Here is an 18,917-nt window from a genome sequence, read left to right as displayed (position 1 = left end):
CCTGGCAAAAGGCGCCGCCGTGGCGGCGCTCTCCACCATCCCCATCATGCATGGTTGATAACTTCATCAACATCTCGATCCTACCTTCATTGATGACCTAACCTATTTCACCAACAAGGTACGTCTTTGATGCATCACATTACTTTGTTTGCTCATTACTTAACTCATGAAGGAAGGAAATCTTTTACTTCATTTTCCACAAAATTATGACGTAAATATATATGAAATAACGGTTTAAATTAACCTGTCTGTGTAGTGACTAGTCAGTGTAACTTTTATTTTTAATTATAAATATAAATATGTGCCTGTGTAGTGTGTAGCCCCACTTCACTTGTGTGGCAAAGGCTAGCTGAATCCTGCTATCCTTGGCCACACAAGTGGGGCTAGTTCCTGTGCTGCTGTAGGCTGTGCTGTTCCTGATTAGAGTAGGTAGATTCACTAAATTTTAAACAACATCTGATAAGATTAATTTTGACATAGCTGGATAGGTCTCTTGGACTTTTTTTTTTGAGACATTCAGTTTGACACTTCATTTGTTGGGGTCGGGTCATGCAAACTCAAGTTAGGCCAGGTCAAGTTCAAAAATTTTGTCATTGTTTTCATTAACAAAAAGTGTGATTTTTTGTACTGTAACTATGTAGCACACCTGCGTTGTTGTTCCGTCCCAACTTGAGTGTTAAAGTTGGGGCGTCTCAACTGTAGTTGGGATTTCACATAGAGCTCAACAGTACCGTGCGTGGATTAATACTGTACTGTCGGGACCAGACTGTGTAGACTTGATTTCAAGCCTGAGACTGCGGTTACTTCTCTGCATCAGCCACACAGAATTGACTGCTGTCCCAAACTGTACCAGTGTATTGACTGTCCCAACTCAGTGTAGTGGGATAGACCCGGGTTGATAATATTTTATAGCTGAGTGGTACTGGTAGGGATGGTCTCCTCGTAGAAGATGGGACAGTCGTTACTCTAGTTGGGACCCCCAGTCCCAACTGTGGTAATGACTGTCCCAACTGTAGTGGGGATTGACCAAATTTATTTTATAATATTTTATTTGGTAGAGATGGTCTCGACTATAGATGGGACAGTCATTGGTACAGTTAGGACAGTCATTACTCTAGTTGGGAACCCTGTCCCAACTGTAGAAATAACTTGAATTCGCTTGTTCAAGTTGTCTTGGCATGTTTATTTGTTTGATGCCCACAAGTTCATCTCTATTTGTACAAGTAGGCTCAAACGTGTAACACGTGTAACACTGTAATTTTCAACAGACCAAATAACAACCTGGAATTAATTTTTGAGCATGTATGAGAGGGCAATGTCATTTTCATTTTGCAAAGGGCACTTGATCTTAAAGAAAGTCAATGGGAAACTTGAAAAATTGAAGGGCACCAACTGACCAAGGCCAAGAAGTAGGGGGCAACGGAAACCATAATCTAATTTCAGGCCTGAAAAAAAAAGCCACCTCATCATTTAAATTTTCTTTGTACATTGCAGGTTTGCCAACGCAATGGAGTTGAACCCCGTTCTTGGACCAGGGGATTGCCCCCAGCCAGGCATGTGGTATGTAATATCCTCGATGGGCCAACACCCTAGCATGAGGGTCGGTCATACCTGTTCTCACATCCCCGGGAAGACTACCGATGACAAGGGAAGGCTTCTGGTGATAGGGGGCGCTGATCCAAGCGGAGCTTACGGAGACTCGTATCTTCTGGATCTCGGTATGCACCAAAATCTAGCAAAATCTTTTTTTTCATGAAGTTGTCTGATCTGGACCAATTTCATAAAGCCTGTATGTAAAGCACAAGAACTTGCTTCGCACAGACAATATATTGCATTAGGCACCGGACACTATTGGTAATACTCAAAATAATTGTTAGATTAAAAACTTAATTGTAACGAGCAATATGGAGGTGTTGATCTGTGAGAAACTGCCTCCTGAAGTAACATAGTTTTCGAGAAACAAATTCTTGTGACAAGGGTGTTTTATCTTTGATTATTATCTCGCAACATATGCACAAAATAACAAACCTGTGAGAATTTGAACTCAATTGGTCATTGAAGTTGCGAGATAATAATGAAAGAAAAAAAATGCTTGTCACTCGAAGTTGTGTGCTTTCCGATGCTTGGTTTGAGGTTCCGAAATCAAATTCAAAGATTTTAGTGGAAAACTACTTCTTTCTCGAAAACTACGCTACTTCAGAGGGAGCCGTTTCTCACAATGTTTTATATTATATCAACAGCTCTCCATTGATCGTTAACAAGTAAGTTTTATGCTTACAACTATTTTGAGTAATTACCAATCCACTGCCTTTAAAGGAACATAACAGAATTGGTTTTTGCTAACAAATCAGTTGCTGGCAGTGTGAGCAGCACATTATGTTATCCACCATATACATTAACTGACAAACCTCTAGAAGTTTGAGATTGATAGGCCTTCTGGGTCACGAGAAAATATTGAAAAACCGATTACACATTTTAATCGATGCAAAAACTCATAATTATGTTATCAAAAATAATATATTAACATTTTTGTTTACAGATGCTTACCAGTGGTCCACACCAGACTACAGTGGCCTTAGGCCAAGATATGAGCATGCAGTCTTTCAACCAGTCAGTCAACCGAGCAAGATCTTTGTTTTTTGCGGTGCGGACCAAGGGAGAAACATGAATGACATCCAGGTGCTAGACCTTGGTAAGACCAGTAGTTTGCTCCACTTGTTTGTTTGTTTGTTTGTTTGTTTTTTTGTGGAGCTGGTAACAGCCAATCTCTCTCATACCCCTACTTAAAGACACTGGACACTATTGGTAATTGTCAAAGACTAGTCTTTACAGTTGGTGTTTATCAACATATGCATAAAATAACAAACCTGTGCAAATTTGAGCTCAATCGGTTGTCGAAGTGGCGAGATAATAATAAAAGAAAAAACACTCTTGTCACACGAAGTTGTTTGTTTTCAGATGCTTGATTTCGAGACCTCAAATTCTAAATCTGAGGTCTTGAAATCAAATTCGTGGAAAGTTACGTCTTTCTCGAAAACTACATTACTTCAGAGGGAGCCGTTTCTTACAATGTTTTATACTCTCAACCTCTCCCCATTACTAGTAACCAAGAAAGGTTTTATGCTAATAATTATTTTGAGTAATTACCAATAGTGTCCACTGCCTTTAATTTGTCTGTTTAATGTATGAACTGAGTTATTAAGTGGACTATTTTACTTCATTGTTTGCTCTCTACACTTCTTTACTTCTCTCCCATCCCCGGCCCCTTTCTCCTGCTTTTAAATTTACATTTCTAATATCATTTTTTTTTTACTTTGAATCTTTTTTATTCATTGTTACCTATCCTTCTATAAATAATTTTTAGTTCGCTCTCATGATGTTTGCATGTTTGATTGTTTATTATTTTTGCTCGAGATAATTAATAATAATAATGAATAATTATTCATGTTTTCTGTAACATACCAGAAGCTTGAATAAGGTGGTAGTAGTGTTGAACAGACATTTGAAGTGGTCTGTTCCCTGCCGATTTTTAAATAGATTTACGTTTTTTGTTTTTATAGATGAAGGAAAGTGGACCACTGCAGACGTCACTGGTACCCCACCCTCTCCACGGACGTGTCGTAATTGCGCTTCTAGTGGTGATAAGCTCTACGTGTTCTGCGGTGGTCATCAGGGGGCGGAGCCTGTCAGTGATAGACAGCTGTATATCTTCGATGCAGGTAGGCATTCATGAATATTTATGAGTTTGTGATTTCTACAGAAATTTGCAAAGTTGAGTGGTTTGAATCCCAACTTGAGAAAAACTGTTTCATTGCATTTTTTGTATCAGAAATTGTCAGCTTTTGTGAAGCACATCGATTTTTGTTGGGTGCTATCAAAATGCATTTATGTGTGTATGTGTGCCTGTCGGTTTTTTCACAGCAGGAAGGTAACTGAGTTTACAGTGCTCATATCATCAGTGTAAGAGTGAAAGCAACATAATATTTTTTATCCCTGATGCAAATTTGACATCTATAATGTTTACCAAAATAATGTTGACTGTCGTTGTGTAGCTTTCGAACATATTGCAGGAACTGCTTGCAAACAAGTTAATGTGGAGAAATTGACTGGAGCCGGATTTGAACCTCCGACCTCTGGATCAATCTGCTTGTCTTCAGCTCTTCTTTTCTTTTTGCATTTAGCTGGTCATATTATTCCTTGGGCCTATTAGTTTCAAGTACTCATATAACTGTACATTTTGCATTGTCTTCTGACTGTTATTGTTTGTGTTTTGATACGTTGTCTTTGCTTTTTGTTTTTGTATTATGTATAGGGCTGATCCCTCCAAGCCTCGGCAAATTTGAACAGCCTCTTTCGTCACTTTTTATATTGTTACAATTTTGTTTCAGTATCATTGTCATTGATTGTCCCTACTTGTATTGTACTACTATTAATTTTCCCTAATGATTCTGTCTTTTATTATTGTGAGTACGGAAATAATTGTTTCATTGAATTGCATTGACTAAATGTATAGCCTGTGCTTTACCAACTTTACAACTAAGCTTTTTTAAGATGTGTTTTTTTTATACAAAATGTTGCTTTCTATTGTTAAATATTGTTTGTTTTCCCCAATTTAAATTTTGCTTTCTTTTCACAGGATTTATTATGTTGTATTGTTTTGATTACATTGTCTCTGCTTCTCAGAGAAGCACACATCAATCTATCCCCAGATGTTCGAGGCAGAGAGAATCTCTCTGGGGATAGATTGATTTGGCACAACAAACGCCTTAATGTTATTATTGAATGCATTTTGTGTGTGCTTGTCCAATGTATAATGTGTTGATAAAAACTATGTATGATGCTGTTTGTACAAGTCGTGCAGATTTTAGTATGTTATCGATGCAGACAAATTTATTTGTTGATGAACTCTCAGCAAAAAGGGTATTGTACATTACTTAGACAAGGATATTTGTATGTCTGCTATGTTAAACATATATTCAATGTTCAAAATATTTGTTTAGGATTTAATTGAGGCTTTGCTAACTCCACTGCATGGTGTAAACTGCAATTTATATACATATTTTAAGTATCGTTCTAACTAGGCCTAGGTGTAACCCTTCCCCAGGGTTATTGGGTAGGCTATGTTCCTTTTCAGAATAAAACATGAAACCAAATCAGTTATTATTATGGGCATTAATTGCTAGCTGATAAGGTACCCCAGGCTTAATTGATAGGTTAATTGGATTTTGAACCACCAAATATTTTGTAGGTTCTTTACACCATCGAGAAAAGTTATATCTTTGTTTTTCACCAAACTTTTAGCGAGCATGGCGTGGACAAATCCAGATGTCAAGGGAAAGAAACCAACCTGTCGTCATGGTCACGTGATGGTTGCCGTGGGAAACAAAATATACCTGCATGGTGGAATGGCACGAGAGACATTTTTCAATGACATGCATGAATTTGACACAAGTAAGTTTGTTCAGTTGTAGTCTTTATATTTAGTATAAAAAATTGAACAACTTTTGAGGTTGAAAAATAAACATTGACTTAAGCAGGGCTTGAAACTGTGACCTCCAGGTTTACTTGCGCATGTCCAGACATGAAATTTTCAAAAGTAGTGTGTTAGTATCTCCATTTCTTATCACAAAACTAACTTTTCTGTTTCATGATATTTACATTGAAAAAAATTGGATTAAAGAAAATTAACAACATTAGCAATGTCTGGGCATTGTGTGATGATTATAGAGAAATGAATGGTAGGGCTACTTGTTGTGTTGTACAAACACGTTTTAAAATGGGCAAGTTAAAGCAATCGCACAACATTAGTAAATAGTATTGTCCAAAGGCCCACACTTCGTGTATCACAACTTATATACAAGATAACAAACCTGTGAAAATTTAGGCTCAATCGGTCGTCGGAGTCAGGAGAAAATAACGGGAAAACCCACCCTTGTTTCCGCATGTTTCGCCGTGTCATGACATGTGTTTAAAATAAATCTGTTATTCTCGATATCAAGAATTTATAATTGTTTTAATGTTTTCTCAAAAAGTAAAGTATTTCATTGAATAATATTTTAAGGGAAGTCTTTCACCATTACCTTCTGTAAACCCTGTAAGTTTTTTGTAAATCTGTGAACTTTTCATTTTTGTTCTGTTCAGAAAGTGTCCAATGGCTTTAAGTGAGAAAACAAGTTAGTTTGTCAGTGCCGAACAATGCAAGGGTGAATGAGTGTAAAAGTCTTTATTTTTTTAAATTAATTTTTTTTTATGCAAGTCGCCTAAAAGCCACTCTAGGTTAAGGGCTACAAGGAAGAACCTTTGTTCTTTTCTTTGCTTGTTTTGTGATTAGGTTTTTTAATCAGATACCCTCCCCCTTTTCTTTCTTTAAAGGAACATTAACGTGGAAACAAGTACGATGTAAAGGAGACATACCGTTGGGATGCACTGCTCATGGGGCTGTTGCCGTGGGCAACAAGATCTTTATGTTTGGTGGGATGTCACCTAATGGAGCATTGGATACTGCCTACATGTTTGATACTTGTAAGTACCAATATCAAATGTCCTCTCAGGTTGTGACCCCCGCCCCCTTAAAAAGACACTTTTACAATCAGTTATCGTGTTGAAGAAGCGCAGCTATAGATGGTCTGCCTACAGGTATAATTTAGGGCAGAGGCCGCCCTAAGCTGTGCTGGATAGACAACGCCACAAAGTGGAGTGGAAGAAGCCTCGAAGAACTGAGAAGAGCAGTGATTGAAAGACACCAGGTGATGGGCGACTCCAGGAGTGCGCCCCCATTACAATCTGAGGACCACGGACGCAAGTCTATGCCGAATGATGATGAAGAAGAGACGTTTTTAAAATTTTGAAGGGTTAGAGTTAGGGTTAAAATTTTGAAGGAATTTTTAAAATTTTTTGTATCTCAAGAGTCAAATTCTTAAAAAAATATTTGTCACGATTGTGATAAACCTGTAATGTTTTGTCAAAGAATTCCCTGTGTCTCAGGGGTCTGTTTTCTCGTTTTTTAACCAATAACTGTTTCATTTGAGTCGGTCATTGGTTAATCACTGGCCAATGACCGAACAGTTATTGGTAAAAGCTGCGAAAACGCACCCCTGGAAGATTAAGTGTTGTGGGATGTATAACCTGAGAGTTTTTTTCATTGTGTGTTTCTCTCGCACTACAGCAAATTCCCGATGGCGACAAGTAAAAATAGAAGGCGCACCTCCTGCAAGTCGCCTGGACTTTGCAGTGTGCACCGCGCGGCTGTACTACGACCAACCAACAACAGATGACACCCAGGCTCCCGATTCAGAAACTCTATCTGCTATCGTTAATGCAGCCACCTCAGGCACAGCTGGAACAGAGTCACCAAGCAATGTTGATGTGAAATCAACCATAGAGCAAGGAACAGCAATTGTTGGATCTGAACCAGCCCCAACAGACTCTAGAGGAGACTCAAGAGGGGACAATGTCGGCGAAAACGAAACATTACCATCAGAGAATGCTTGTGCTTCAACCTCTGGCACCACAGTTGATGTTTTCCCGCCAGAGGAGGGCGCTGTTGCGTCGACTACCGAGGGGTCATCAGCTGGTACCCAGGGGTCAATAGCTGGTGACCAAGGAAACTGTTTAGTCCTGGTTGTACATGGAGGCATGGATACGCAAGGGGAGGTATTCGATGACTGTCTTGTACTAAGGTTAGACGATTTGTTATGATCTGTTACCCCTCCCCCTTCCCCCCCCCCCCCACACACCCAGGCTTGTTTACGCCTGCAACCATGGACCTCCTATTGTCCCTCTTGTTTTTAAAGAGCTGTTTTGCATTAGCTCCCATTGATCTGTTTTCCAACTGTGGACCTTTCCCGAACTGTGGACCCTATAGACCTTCATCACGGTGTGGCCATCTTGATTTTACTTCATTCCAACTCATTGTAACCAAACTGAGGCTGGACCATAGAGTAATATATAAGAACTAGAGGGCGCACTGGCCTATATACATGCACGCAGGCGGCCATTTTCTAAGTTGACAAAACTGGCATCCCACAGCATATGTTTGTGCGGCCATTTTGTAAGTTGAACAAAACAGCATCGCGTAGCGTTTAATAAACGTGTGTTTCTTATTCAAGGGCGTACAGAATGGCGCGCGCGTGTCTCCTTGCGGTCCCGTCGTGTTTGTGCACGAAGCATCACCCGTGTGCCCTCTAGTTAATAGTCTGGTGCCAAATTTGCGCAAGGAATGTTAGCATTCAATACTGTTTTGGAAACAGGGAACATGACCAAGATGGTGATAGCGTGATAAAGGTATATTGTATACCAACTCACACGTCCTCAAGGTCATGCCTACCCAGTTCTCCAAAGATCGGTGAATTGAGTACTCAAGCCCCGGGCCCAATTTCATAGAGCCGCATTAAGCACAAAAAGTAGCTAAGCTTGGCAAAACTATGCTTACCACTGGTAAACATAGTTTTGTCAAGCTTACCGGAATAAAGTTACCAGCTAAACTACCATGTCATGAATGTACAATTTGTTACTGGTAGGTCTGCTTAAGTCGGCTTAGCAGACAACTGTTAAGCAATATTGTCTGCTTTAAGCAGCTTTAAGTATGAAATTGGCCCCAGGTTCTACAAAGTACTTAGTGCTGTCTTGAGATCAGTCATACTACAAGTCTTCTTGTTTACCCAAACTTGAATTTAATTTTACTCAAGTCGGTTACTCTTGTGGCTTATTACTTGATAAGTTTTCTTGGAATTATTTTTGTATTTAGTTATTGCTTTTTTAATATAAATTTGAACAGGTGTTTAGCCAGAATAGCATCTAAATATTTTATATTATTTTCTTTCAAAAGAATCATGGATTTTTTTGTACTGCTCAATGTATGTTACAAAGGGGTGAAATTTTGAAACTTGCTATCAACTGCTCTACCCCTATTAGTATGAATACTGCCCTCTCTTGATGCGAGTCTGCCAATATTAAGTCGACAAATGCTTCAACTGTTTTTTAAACCATAGTGCATACATGTTTCCTGTTGGTGTGCTGCTTGAAAAATGGGAATTATTCAAGGCAATAATGTTGTTATAAGCTAGTCAACCATCTTGTTTGTTTGACATTCTATAACTAAAGCGGGGCTTGTAAAAAAAATAGTTGAGCTGTTTGTTGGACGAACAATTTCAATCAAGAGTACCTAGACAGTTAAAAGTGAATGTTACTACTATAAGTTGATACACATTCCTGATAAACCTCACTCCTGCCATTACATATTTACCACAGCAAAAGCACAGGGCACAACGACAATTGCTGTGGGTTATTTCCAGGCCTTCAGAATCTTGATTGTGAATAAGATGTACTTGTATGAGAGACTTGTTTAGAACTGTAAACTTTTGTTTTTATAATAAAAATAATAAAATTCAGATTGAGAGTGTATCCGATCTATGTATGGAAAATTTGCTCGTCATTAAAACTCCGTCTGTCGTGGGAGAGTATTTTTTCTTCTTTTCGTAGCGCCCTCTTCGCGATCAGTCAACAGTAGCAGCGCCATTAATATCAAGTGAGATGTTTCTGTAACACAAAATCATTCGCTAAGACGACCCTCTTAGCGATTTTAAGACAACCCTCTTAGCGATTTTAAGACGACCCTCTTAGCGATTTTAAGTAAGGAAGGGTTCCAGGTCGTTGCCTGGGGTAATTAGGACACATTAAGCCCTTCTGATATTTTGTGAAATCGTTCCCAGGACGTGTCTCAAGTTAGGACTAGTTACTCGTCCAACCTCGTCTTGAAAATTTGAACTGTCATTATTAGATGCTTTTATAATATGCAAGATTTTAAACAAAGATGGCTGTTTCATTAAAAACTTCAGCAGTTGTACAGTCGGGGCTTAAGCATTATCCAAAATGGCCTCTACGGCTTCAGCTACTACAGTACTTTCTAAGGTACATGTATCATGTTATTGGTGTACTGCAACACATGATGGCACAGAGATGTGGCTGTCAGTCGTATCTGTAGCCACCAAGAACAAGGCATGAGATTCACTGCTACATATTATTTATCTACCACGGGTTGTTTTCAGTGTGAGACAGCGGTTCTTTAAGCAATGTTTGTATACTATTAGGCAGAACATTGTTATAAAACAAACACATACATTTGCAGAATTCCTCACAATTTTTCAGAGAACGTGGGGTGCCAACTCTGTTCACCCCATCTGTCTTGAGAACATGATTCATGATAATTTTGTTTCACATAATTGGGAGAAAGGTCAAGATGGTACAGTCATGGGCAACATTCCCCAGGGTTGGGAAGAATGAATTAAGCATTGTTGGCTCTTACTGGACATGACCATCCACCATCCAGTCGTTGCAAGTGGAATTGAAGGCAGGGCCTGATACTTCATGGTGGCAACAAAGGCAATTGCTTCCATGCTCCCTGGTCATTGCCTTCGTGCCCTTGACATGTTCAAGTATAAATGGCTTATCACCAAAGGCTTCTATTGCCAATTAATTTTAAGAATGATTATCCAACAATACCTTCCCTTTAATCTGTTCTCAAAGTTTGTTTTTTTATCATTTTAGAAATCATGTTTTATATATTAAACAACGGATCATCGACAAGCTATGTCATGTATGCTATTTCCTGGTTGCCATGGCGAACAATACTCCCCCATAGACACAATGGAATTTACTATGGTTAATTGAATGCTGTGCTTTTCACTGTTGCTAAGCGCAGGGTACCTTTTCATTTGAGTCACGTAGGCCCAAGTTTAAGTTACAAGATATTGTTTTCTTTGCTTGTATAAACAGACACTGACACCCACCCACCACAAAACTCGCTTTACGGAGTGCATGCCACAGAAATATGGAACTGCGGCTTATAATTATCTTTCATGAAAAGAAAAACGTTATGGGCAGGATATCTTGAAAAAAGCAATCAATGCAAATTTTTAAAGGCACTAATAAACTCTTCCTGAAAGTACTGAGTATACAGGGCTAACACACATCGGTAAACATAAAGCAACAAAATTAATATTCTTTATCCCCTGGTGCAAATTTCAATCAATTCAACTCTTTCTCTTTCTTGTTAATCAATTTTATAATCCAACAAATAAATGTAAATCAACTTTCAAATAGTGAGAGACGTTCTTTTTTCAGAGTGCTTTCTAATAGGGCTAGATAGCTCATGTGGGAGGGCCCCCGGCACTTTAATCCGGAGGTCGTTGGTTCCCTATTTTCATAACATTTTAGCAGTTTCTCCTTTTTCAAAACAAAGTCCTCCAAATCTTCTGAGCCATTTGTTCGTAAGTATCTGGCTCAAGGACAATAGTGTCATTCCCGGGATTCAAACCCACACTCTGTTGACTTAACCATCACAACTTGAATTTTAATGCTCTAAACCACTCGACCATGACACCCTAATAGGGTTCACATAATTATGAACATACGTTTGATCGTGATTCGTACCCACACTCAGTTGACTTAAAGGAATGCTGCAGTGAATTCAAATAAAACAGTTAATTTTGCTGTCATTTATTTCTGATATATATGTATTGAACATCAATAAAATGTGTTTTGTTTATTCCCGACATATTAGCGAATAAGTCATGCCCCCCCCCTTTTGTGGATTGTTACCGCCCCCCTACCATTGACGTCACGTCGGGAATTCAAACATATCGTCAACAAATAGAGTCTGGTCCCTAACTACACGCGCCTAGGTATCAGGCCACACAGTGCACACGTCTCTATATGCACACAGCCAGGGGGCCCGACAGCTCGGGTTACCGACATGATGTCACGTTTATGCAAATGAAGGCCGCCCTTTTAGGGGCGGGATGGGTTCCCCTAATCTCTTGAAAACCATTTTTAAAATACTTGCGCATTTAATAAAAAATATAAAAAAATATTTCAGGTTTAAAAAGTCATGTTTAATCGTTTAAATGAATAAAAAAAACACTGCAGCCACCCTTTAACCGCAGAGAAAGGACATTGTCTCTTCTCTATGACTTAACCTGAAACCAACACAACTTCAATTTGATGCTCTAAACCACTCGGCCATGACACCCTAATTAGTCTTCATCTATAAACATAAGTTCACAAGTCCTTGCCACTTTAACTATCAAGCTTTAATTACTAATTGTGTGTGTGTCCTTACACCACCTTAGAACGTCCTTCACCTCTTTTAACTGATGCCCTCAGGTAACCTGATCAGCAGCTCCTACATGTATGTGTAATATGCTCTACTTCCTGGTGGTCCGTCCTTTGTACTTGAACAGAAGGTAGTGAGAGTCCCTACAAAACAGCCTGGGGTAGTAATATGTGTGGGAACTTGATCTTTCTAATCCTCTCCCTCCATTTTTTCATGTATGTGTTTTTAACCAGAAATCCATTTATTTTTTTAGTTGAAATTAAATTAATTAAAACATGAAGATAAAACCATATAGAACGCCACAGTGAGCTTTAAAAACCAAATTTAAATGTAAGTAAGGAGGCTTTGCGCTCGTGACTTTTTACGCTTTGTGTCCACAGTTCAGCCGTCGGTTTCACCAAACCCTGGGTGAAGAGAAGCAATTATAGTAAAGTGTCTTGCTCAGGGACACAGGTGTCACGATTGGGATTCAAACCCACACTGCGGATCAGAAACACCAGAGCTTGTGTTTGGTGTTCTTATCCGATGTTTGTTCCTGTTTTGTTGAGGTTGAGAAATTTTGTTTGTAATGATGTAGAAGTAAAAGGGTTTGTTACTTTGTCCTGAAAAACTTTGCATAATTTTGACACTCACGGCAAGAAAAAAAGAAACATTCAACAAGCCTGGATGAATTTCTTGAGCTTGTGCCCAACCCGCTACCCCCCCCCCCAACACACACACCATTGTATTTGCAAGATCAAGGCTGCCATGACTGAGAAAACTCAAGATGTGAAAAGGACAACTTGCATGACTGATCTTTCTCAATATGCAATCTGATTTTTCCCTTCTTCAGATGGCCTACAAAACTAAAATCCAAATGACCAAGATCTAATTCAATATTTAACTAAGGATCCATAACTTTTAACAAATGGTCCAAATGGGCAGTATTTTTAAGCCTCCCCCTTTCGTCCATCCCACAATCAATGGCCTTTACTGTAAAGGTTCTAGCAGACTTGGGGAGCTGTTCTTGGTAAAGTGCCAACTCCATGATGCTCAGACCATGGTCAGACCCAGACATTCAGAAACAGTATGTCTACGCTCTCTGTGTAAAGTTCAAAGGGAATGGAGCTGGCATGATCGTTGCACTCCTCCATGTATCGGGTTTTAATGTATAATTCATGTATTTCACTAAAAAGCTTCCCCAAATGTTTGCTATAGTTGGATAGTACACCGGGATGAAAAAGTTCACAATTGTGTTTTTTTATGACTAAAGATCAGGCTGTATCTTTACTTAAATACCAAATACATGGTTTGAATTATATTTTGTTCATACTATTTCTTCCTTCTACTAACAAACTCCGTCTAGACTGACCGAGCAAGCTATATTGCAATGTAACACAGCAATACTAGAGATTTTATAAAGTCATATTTTTGGACGTTGAATTTGAAGGAGTGACCCCCTGTTGGTAGAGAAGCAACGCATGGCATATTTGCTTATAGATCTAATAACAACTTGTTCTTGTATAGCGCATTTTACACAAACCGTATAAATACGCTGTACAATAGTACCAACACTCTGAAGGCTTTTTCATACACAATATCAACCTCTCTTCCCTCTCTGGTACCAATTTATACTCCTGAGGGAATAGAAGCAAATTCAGTAAAGCATCTTGCTCAAGGACACAAGTGTCATGACCGGGATTCGAACCCGCACTCTGATGACTTAACCATCAGAACTTAAGTTTGATGCTCTAAACCACTCGGCCATGACAATGTAAGTGTTGCGTATCATGCCATCTTACAAATCATCTTGCACGCAAGATAAGTGATTTATATGTCAGCTGTTCTGTTAGAGTGAAGCAAATCTTTTTATTGAGAATTTAAAGCTATATAGTACTTAAGCTATAGCTATAGCATTTATTTTCTATGGATTTAGCAAACTTGAATAAATTTCATTGAGTTGGGTGATAAAGTTCTCAATACAGAACAAAATTCGAAAATCATATGCTTTGTCAGAGATTTCATGCACGGTTGTGATGTATTCATTTTGATTTGTTAGACTGTCATGACAAACTAATGAATGGTTGGGATGGGTGGTTGGGGTCTTAGCACATTTTTCACAATTGCAGATGAAAATAGTTCTCGGTCCAATAGTACATCAAGTTAAACAAAATAAAGTGTCCAGTTTAAACATTTTGTTTAGGAGTTGTTTTTGTCCACCATTACCCACCCTGTGTTTGACACCTTTAATTTTAACAAACTAATAATTGGATCACAGTCTACGGATATGGAGGCTTGAAAGTTTAACGTAATACCAGTTAACACCAGTAACCAGACGTGTTTCCTTTGAAATATTATCGCTTAGCTTAATTTCATCGGAAGTTAATAAAAATAAGGCGATACAATCCTTCGATAAGCGAAGATTTTCTGTTTTGCCTCCAATGAACTGTGTACAAATCAAGCTTGCAGGAAGTCCAGGCGCAGTACAACTTTTCTGGGTAAAACATTAACATCATGTTACTTTGACTCTTTTCAGGTGAAACTTTAAAAACATGTACTTTGACTCTAACACTCACGTTTGTAGTGTCAATATCCAAGCATGATGGAACCTCAGCCTTGACCCTTGGAATTGGGTCTTTCAATGGTCTTTTTAGATTCATTCTAATCTCAGGGTATCAATAAACACACAAAGCAGCAATGTTTATGTTTTATAGCAGGATTTTGATAGTGCTTATTTTGTGGGGTTTTTCAAAGCGATATGAGAGATAAAGTGTGGAATAGTTTTCTGTACCACATCAGGAACGCTGATGCAACATCCAGTAACATCATCAGTTGGAGCTGCTCTCTTTGTAAGCTCATCTGATTTTAAAGTATATGTTGACACGCGATTTCGTTTGAACTGTTTATTAATCATAAGGGAGCGTCATGAGTGCATTTTAGGCGAACACCAGGACTTTACAAGACTCCATTAGTATCAGTTATTATTGGAAACATTTTGTGTGTGTGTTTGCAAGTTGACCCCTTTCGTGGGTGAATTTTGGCTGTTGTAACTAATTACTGTTTCGCTCATTGGCCAGTGATTATAACCAATAGCCAAGTTAAGCGAAGCAGTTATTGGTTACGACTGCCAAAGCGCGCCACATGACAAGCAGTCTACTTTACCTGCACTCATCCTGTCTTTCATATTAGGACTTAAAATGTACTCAACGGAATAAGCATTTTTGAGATATATACACTATGAAGTATGGTTTGATGAATTTGTGTGTATACACCCGAACCAAACAGTACACTCCTATCACGTCCGCCATACCTCCAAAATGCTTATTGACCCCACAATTGTTCGAAACGTATCATGCCAATAATAAGTTAATCTCTGCCCATTAGCAAAGAGGCTCACTCAGACACAACCTTTGTATTCTGTGACATGCTGTTGGTGTTTTAAGTATGACTATCATTTTAAAATTATCTAGATTGTTCCCCTTCTGAAATTGAAACCAGTAGCGTGTCTCTAGACACTATCTTGTAAATTGGCAGCTCAAATTTTAATATAAAGTGGTTTTAAAATAGACCAAAAATCACACCACTTAAAAGTCGTCAGTTACAGAAAACTGACCTCAGGTGCTTTTAAAGCTGCACAGCAAAAAGACTAGCTTTCTTGATACTAGAAAAAAAGTATTCGATTTTCTTACTCCATGTTGATTCTCAAAAATCTCATAAGAAGATAAGTACAATAAGCAAAATATGCAACATGTCCTTTCCTGTTGGCTCCAAAAGAGCAAAATCCCATATAAATAATTACCTCATAACTTCAAGAATATTTTCTAGAAAGTTTCATGATTGTAGTATATTCGGGTTGATCAAAGAAACATTGACTAGAGTGGGATTTGAACCAACAATTTCCGGCACACCAACTGAGCAATTAATGCATATAATATATTTGTTTGCAGTCTCCCTATTTTGTCAATATCTTTGTTCAGTCAGTTTCCCTTGGTTTTTTTTTTAACTAGACTTTATTATGATTTGGGGTTGAACAAAGAAAATTGACTAGAGTGGGACTCGAACCTTCGACCTCCTGATTAACGTGTCGGTGCTCTACCAACTGAGCTATGTTGGCGGTCTTCCTACATGTCAAAATCTGTTTTTTTAAGGGGTTCTTTATAATATACATATATATATTTTTTTCTCTACTAAACTCATGCTGTAGTACCCCTTTAAAGGTGCAATACGCTTCACGTGCTTGACACATATCCAATGTCTGGAATAAATTTATCTTGAGATTTAAATTCCAGAGGCCATGTTTATTATAAACCTTTTAACTACTTAAATCCTGGAAAGTGACACGAGGAGAAGTGATAGTGTCTAAGGCGCCATAATGTATAGACTGAACATCTGAATGAGGAAATCAGAAAGAGAGAAAACAAAAGAAGAAAGTGTCAGATAGTTAGGGTTTACTTTGTGCCATTTGAAAACTTTGTATACAGAACTGAAGAAATTATATTACTGTGTGTAAACAAGTATTCATAAATACCTCAGACAGTTTCGCTATTCCTCTTGGTGGAGAGCGCGTCACGTGGGTGTGTATAAACCTTTGTTTATGACCGGCAAAAAGTGTTAATTCATGGGCGTGACACGCAACCTTGCACCTGTTCTTTTAAGACAGTTTCTTCATTCCTGTTGGTCGAGAGCAACGGCTGAAACAGTTGTGCCACATCACGCGATACGCGCGACACGCACAGCATTCCCTTATAAGGAGTTGTTTACCAGAGGGTGGCGGAGGGCTTTACCAATTCATAGCTGGAGGGGTGTTGTGTTGAAAGAAATCATTTAACAATTATAATTTTTTTATTTGTTTTACTTTTTGACCAAAAGATGATGATGTTTTGACCGAAAAAGTATTTATGAAAGGGAATCAAAGTGTGTTGAATCAGTTTTCAACTAGTGGTTTAAACCCGCCGAGGCCTGGTTCTTTATAATTTACCTCGACTTCGTCTCGGTAAAATTATCAAGAACCAGGCCTCGTTGGGATTAAACCACTAGTTGAAACCCTCTTCACCACACATTGATTCCCTTAATATTAGTTACACCCCTATGTTTCCAACACCCCTAGATTATTTTCTTAATTTATAAGCCTAACAAAACCTTAATATTAACCTTAGATTATAAATCATCAGGTTAGTTTTGGGAACAGACATGTAGAGATTTCGGAAGTCTGAACATATGGCTGGAATGTCACCTGAATAATACAGTCAATTAATATCTTCGAACAGATTTGTCAGTTCATTGAGAAGTTGTGAGCCGGCCCTCAAGCAACCTCACACCAGTTTGACCCAATTTCATAGAGCTGCTTAAAGCACAAAAAGTAGCTCAGCGTAACAAAATTATGCTTGCCAGAATAAGGTTACCATCTGAAATATCATGCCACAAGTACAATTTGTGGCTTATATCCAAGATCATTTCTGCTAAGCAAAAAATGGCAATCAATATTTGTTTGCATACAGCTCAACAAAAGTGTACCCTGGTCCTCAGTCAGTTTTTTATTTCCCTTTTTCTATGTCAATTTTGTTGTTGTCCAAAAGGTAATGCAGATAAAGATTTTAGCTGTTTGTACATTCAATTAAAAAATTCAAAAGGTTGAAAGATAATATTGACAATATAGGGAGACTGATATCTTAGGACTCAATAGCTCAGTTGATACAATGTAGAGCACCGGCACATTAATCCGAAGGTTGGGGGTTCAAATCCCACTCTACTAAATTTTTCTTGGTTCAACCCCAAAATTATTTAGAATTTGTTTCACGGCTTCAATTCTGCAGACTTGTCTCTATTAGCCAACTTGAGTTCACATGTACTAATCTCTGAAAGTGGTCCTTGTGGAAATTACATTTACTATCTTATCATCAATAAGAAGATTAAAGCCATTGGACCCTTTCGGTACAGAAAAAAAAAAAGTTCACAGATTTACAAATAATTTACAGGGTTTACAGAAGGTAATGGTGAAAGACTTCTCTTGAAATATTAGTCCATAAAATGCTGTACTTTTTGAGAAAACGGTAAAACAATATCAATTCTCGTTAGCGAGAATTACGGATTTGTTATAAACACATGTCATGACACGGCGAAACGCGCGAAAACAGGAGTGGGTTTTCCCGTTATTTTCTCCCGACTCCGATGACCGATTGAGCCTAAATTTCCACAGGATTGTTATTTTATATACAAGTTGTGATACACGAAGTGTGGGACTTGGACAATACTGTTTACCGAAAGTGTATAATGGCTTTAAAGGACAATTGGTCGCAACGGTTACCTATTACTGAAATGCATTGGTATTGGAGCATGACAATTAACAGAGTACTTCATAAAACATAATGTGTCCTTCATAAAACATTAACATACTGGTATTGACATGGGGTATAAGATATAACTAGACTGAGCAGCTTGTAATTTAAGCTTGAGCTGTCTGGTAAAGCTTGCGCTGTGGATCATGTGTGGCAGGTCATGGACCCAAGGACTAGGCCTACCGGACGGCCCATGTGATATGCCAGCTTTTGTTTCTTCCTGTTTGCGGGTCCATTTTCAAATTAGATTTTGGAAACACTTGGCTGCATTTCCATGAAATTAGTTTTCATTAAAACTTCAATCACCCATAAAATGATGTAAGTGAATACATTGATTTATATGTTGCACATATTTAATTGATGTTATATCTTAAACAATGAAAAATTTACTCTTTATTTTCGTGTGTACGCATTACCCAAATTTGAATAAATATTCTGCAGAACCAGTTGCCCTTTTTATGGTGGCTCTGTTTCCTCACTGCCAAATCCTC

General features: G+C 38.3%; 1 protein-coding gene across 1 annotated transcript; it reads left to right on the top strand.

The window, feature by feature from the left end:
- Nucleotides 1-2: 2 nt before the first annotated feature.
- On the top strand, nucleotides 3-9,389 carry LOC139941231 (uncharacterized). The gene is made up of 7 exons (XM_071937702.1): nucleotides 3-118; nucleotides 1,495-1,718; nucleotides 2,540-2,692; nucleotides 3,561-3,719; nucleotides 5,302-5,451; nucleotides 6,373-6,522; nucleotides 7,166-9,389. Exons 2-7 carry the CDS (start codon nucleotides 1,508-1,510, stop codon nucleotides 7,696-7,698), a joined length of 1,356 nt encoding a protein of 451 aa, XP_071793803.1. The 5' UTR covers nucleotides 3-118; nucleotides 1,495-1,507; the 3' UTR covers nucleotides 7,699-9,389.
- Nucleotides 9,390-18,917: the final 9,528 nt, after the last annotated feature.

Source organism: Asterias amurensis, chromosome 8 (assembly GCF_032118995.1).
Source record: "Asterias amurensis chromosome 8, ASM3211899v1".
Taxonomy (NCBI): Eukaryota; Metazoa; Echinodermata; class Asteroidea; order Forcipulatida; family Asteriidae; genus Asterias; species Asterias amurensis.
This window is presented reverse-complemented; position numbering and strand designations above follow the sequence as displayed.

Excerpts from the sequence above, each read along its gene's own strand:
- LOC139941231 (XM_071937702.1), top strand. The coding sequence starts at position 1,508 with ATGGAGTTGAACCCCGTTCTTGGACCAGGGGATTGCCCCCAGCCAGGC. Across the intron at positions 1,719-2,539 it reads CTCGTATCTTCTGGATCTCG|ATGCTTACCAGTGGTCCACA; the intron begins GTATGCACCAAA and ends TTTTGTTTACAG. Across the intron at positions 3,720-5,301 it reads GCTGTATATCTTCGATGCAG|CGAGCATGGCGTGGACAAAT; the intron begins GTAGGCATTCAT and ends CCAAACTTTTAG.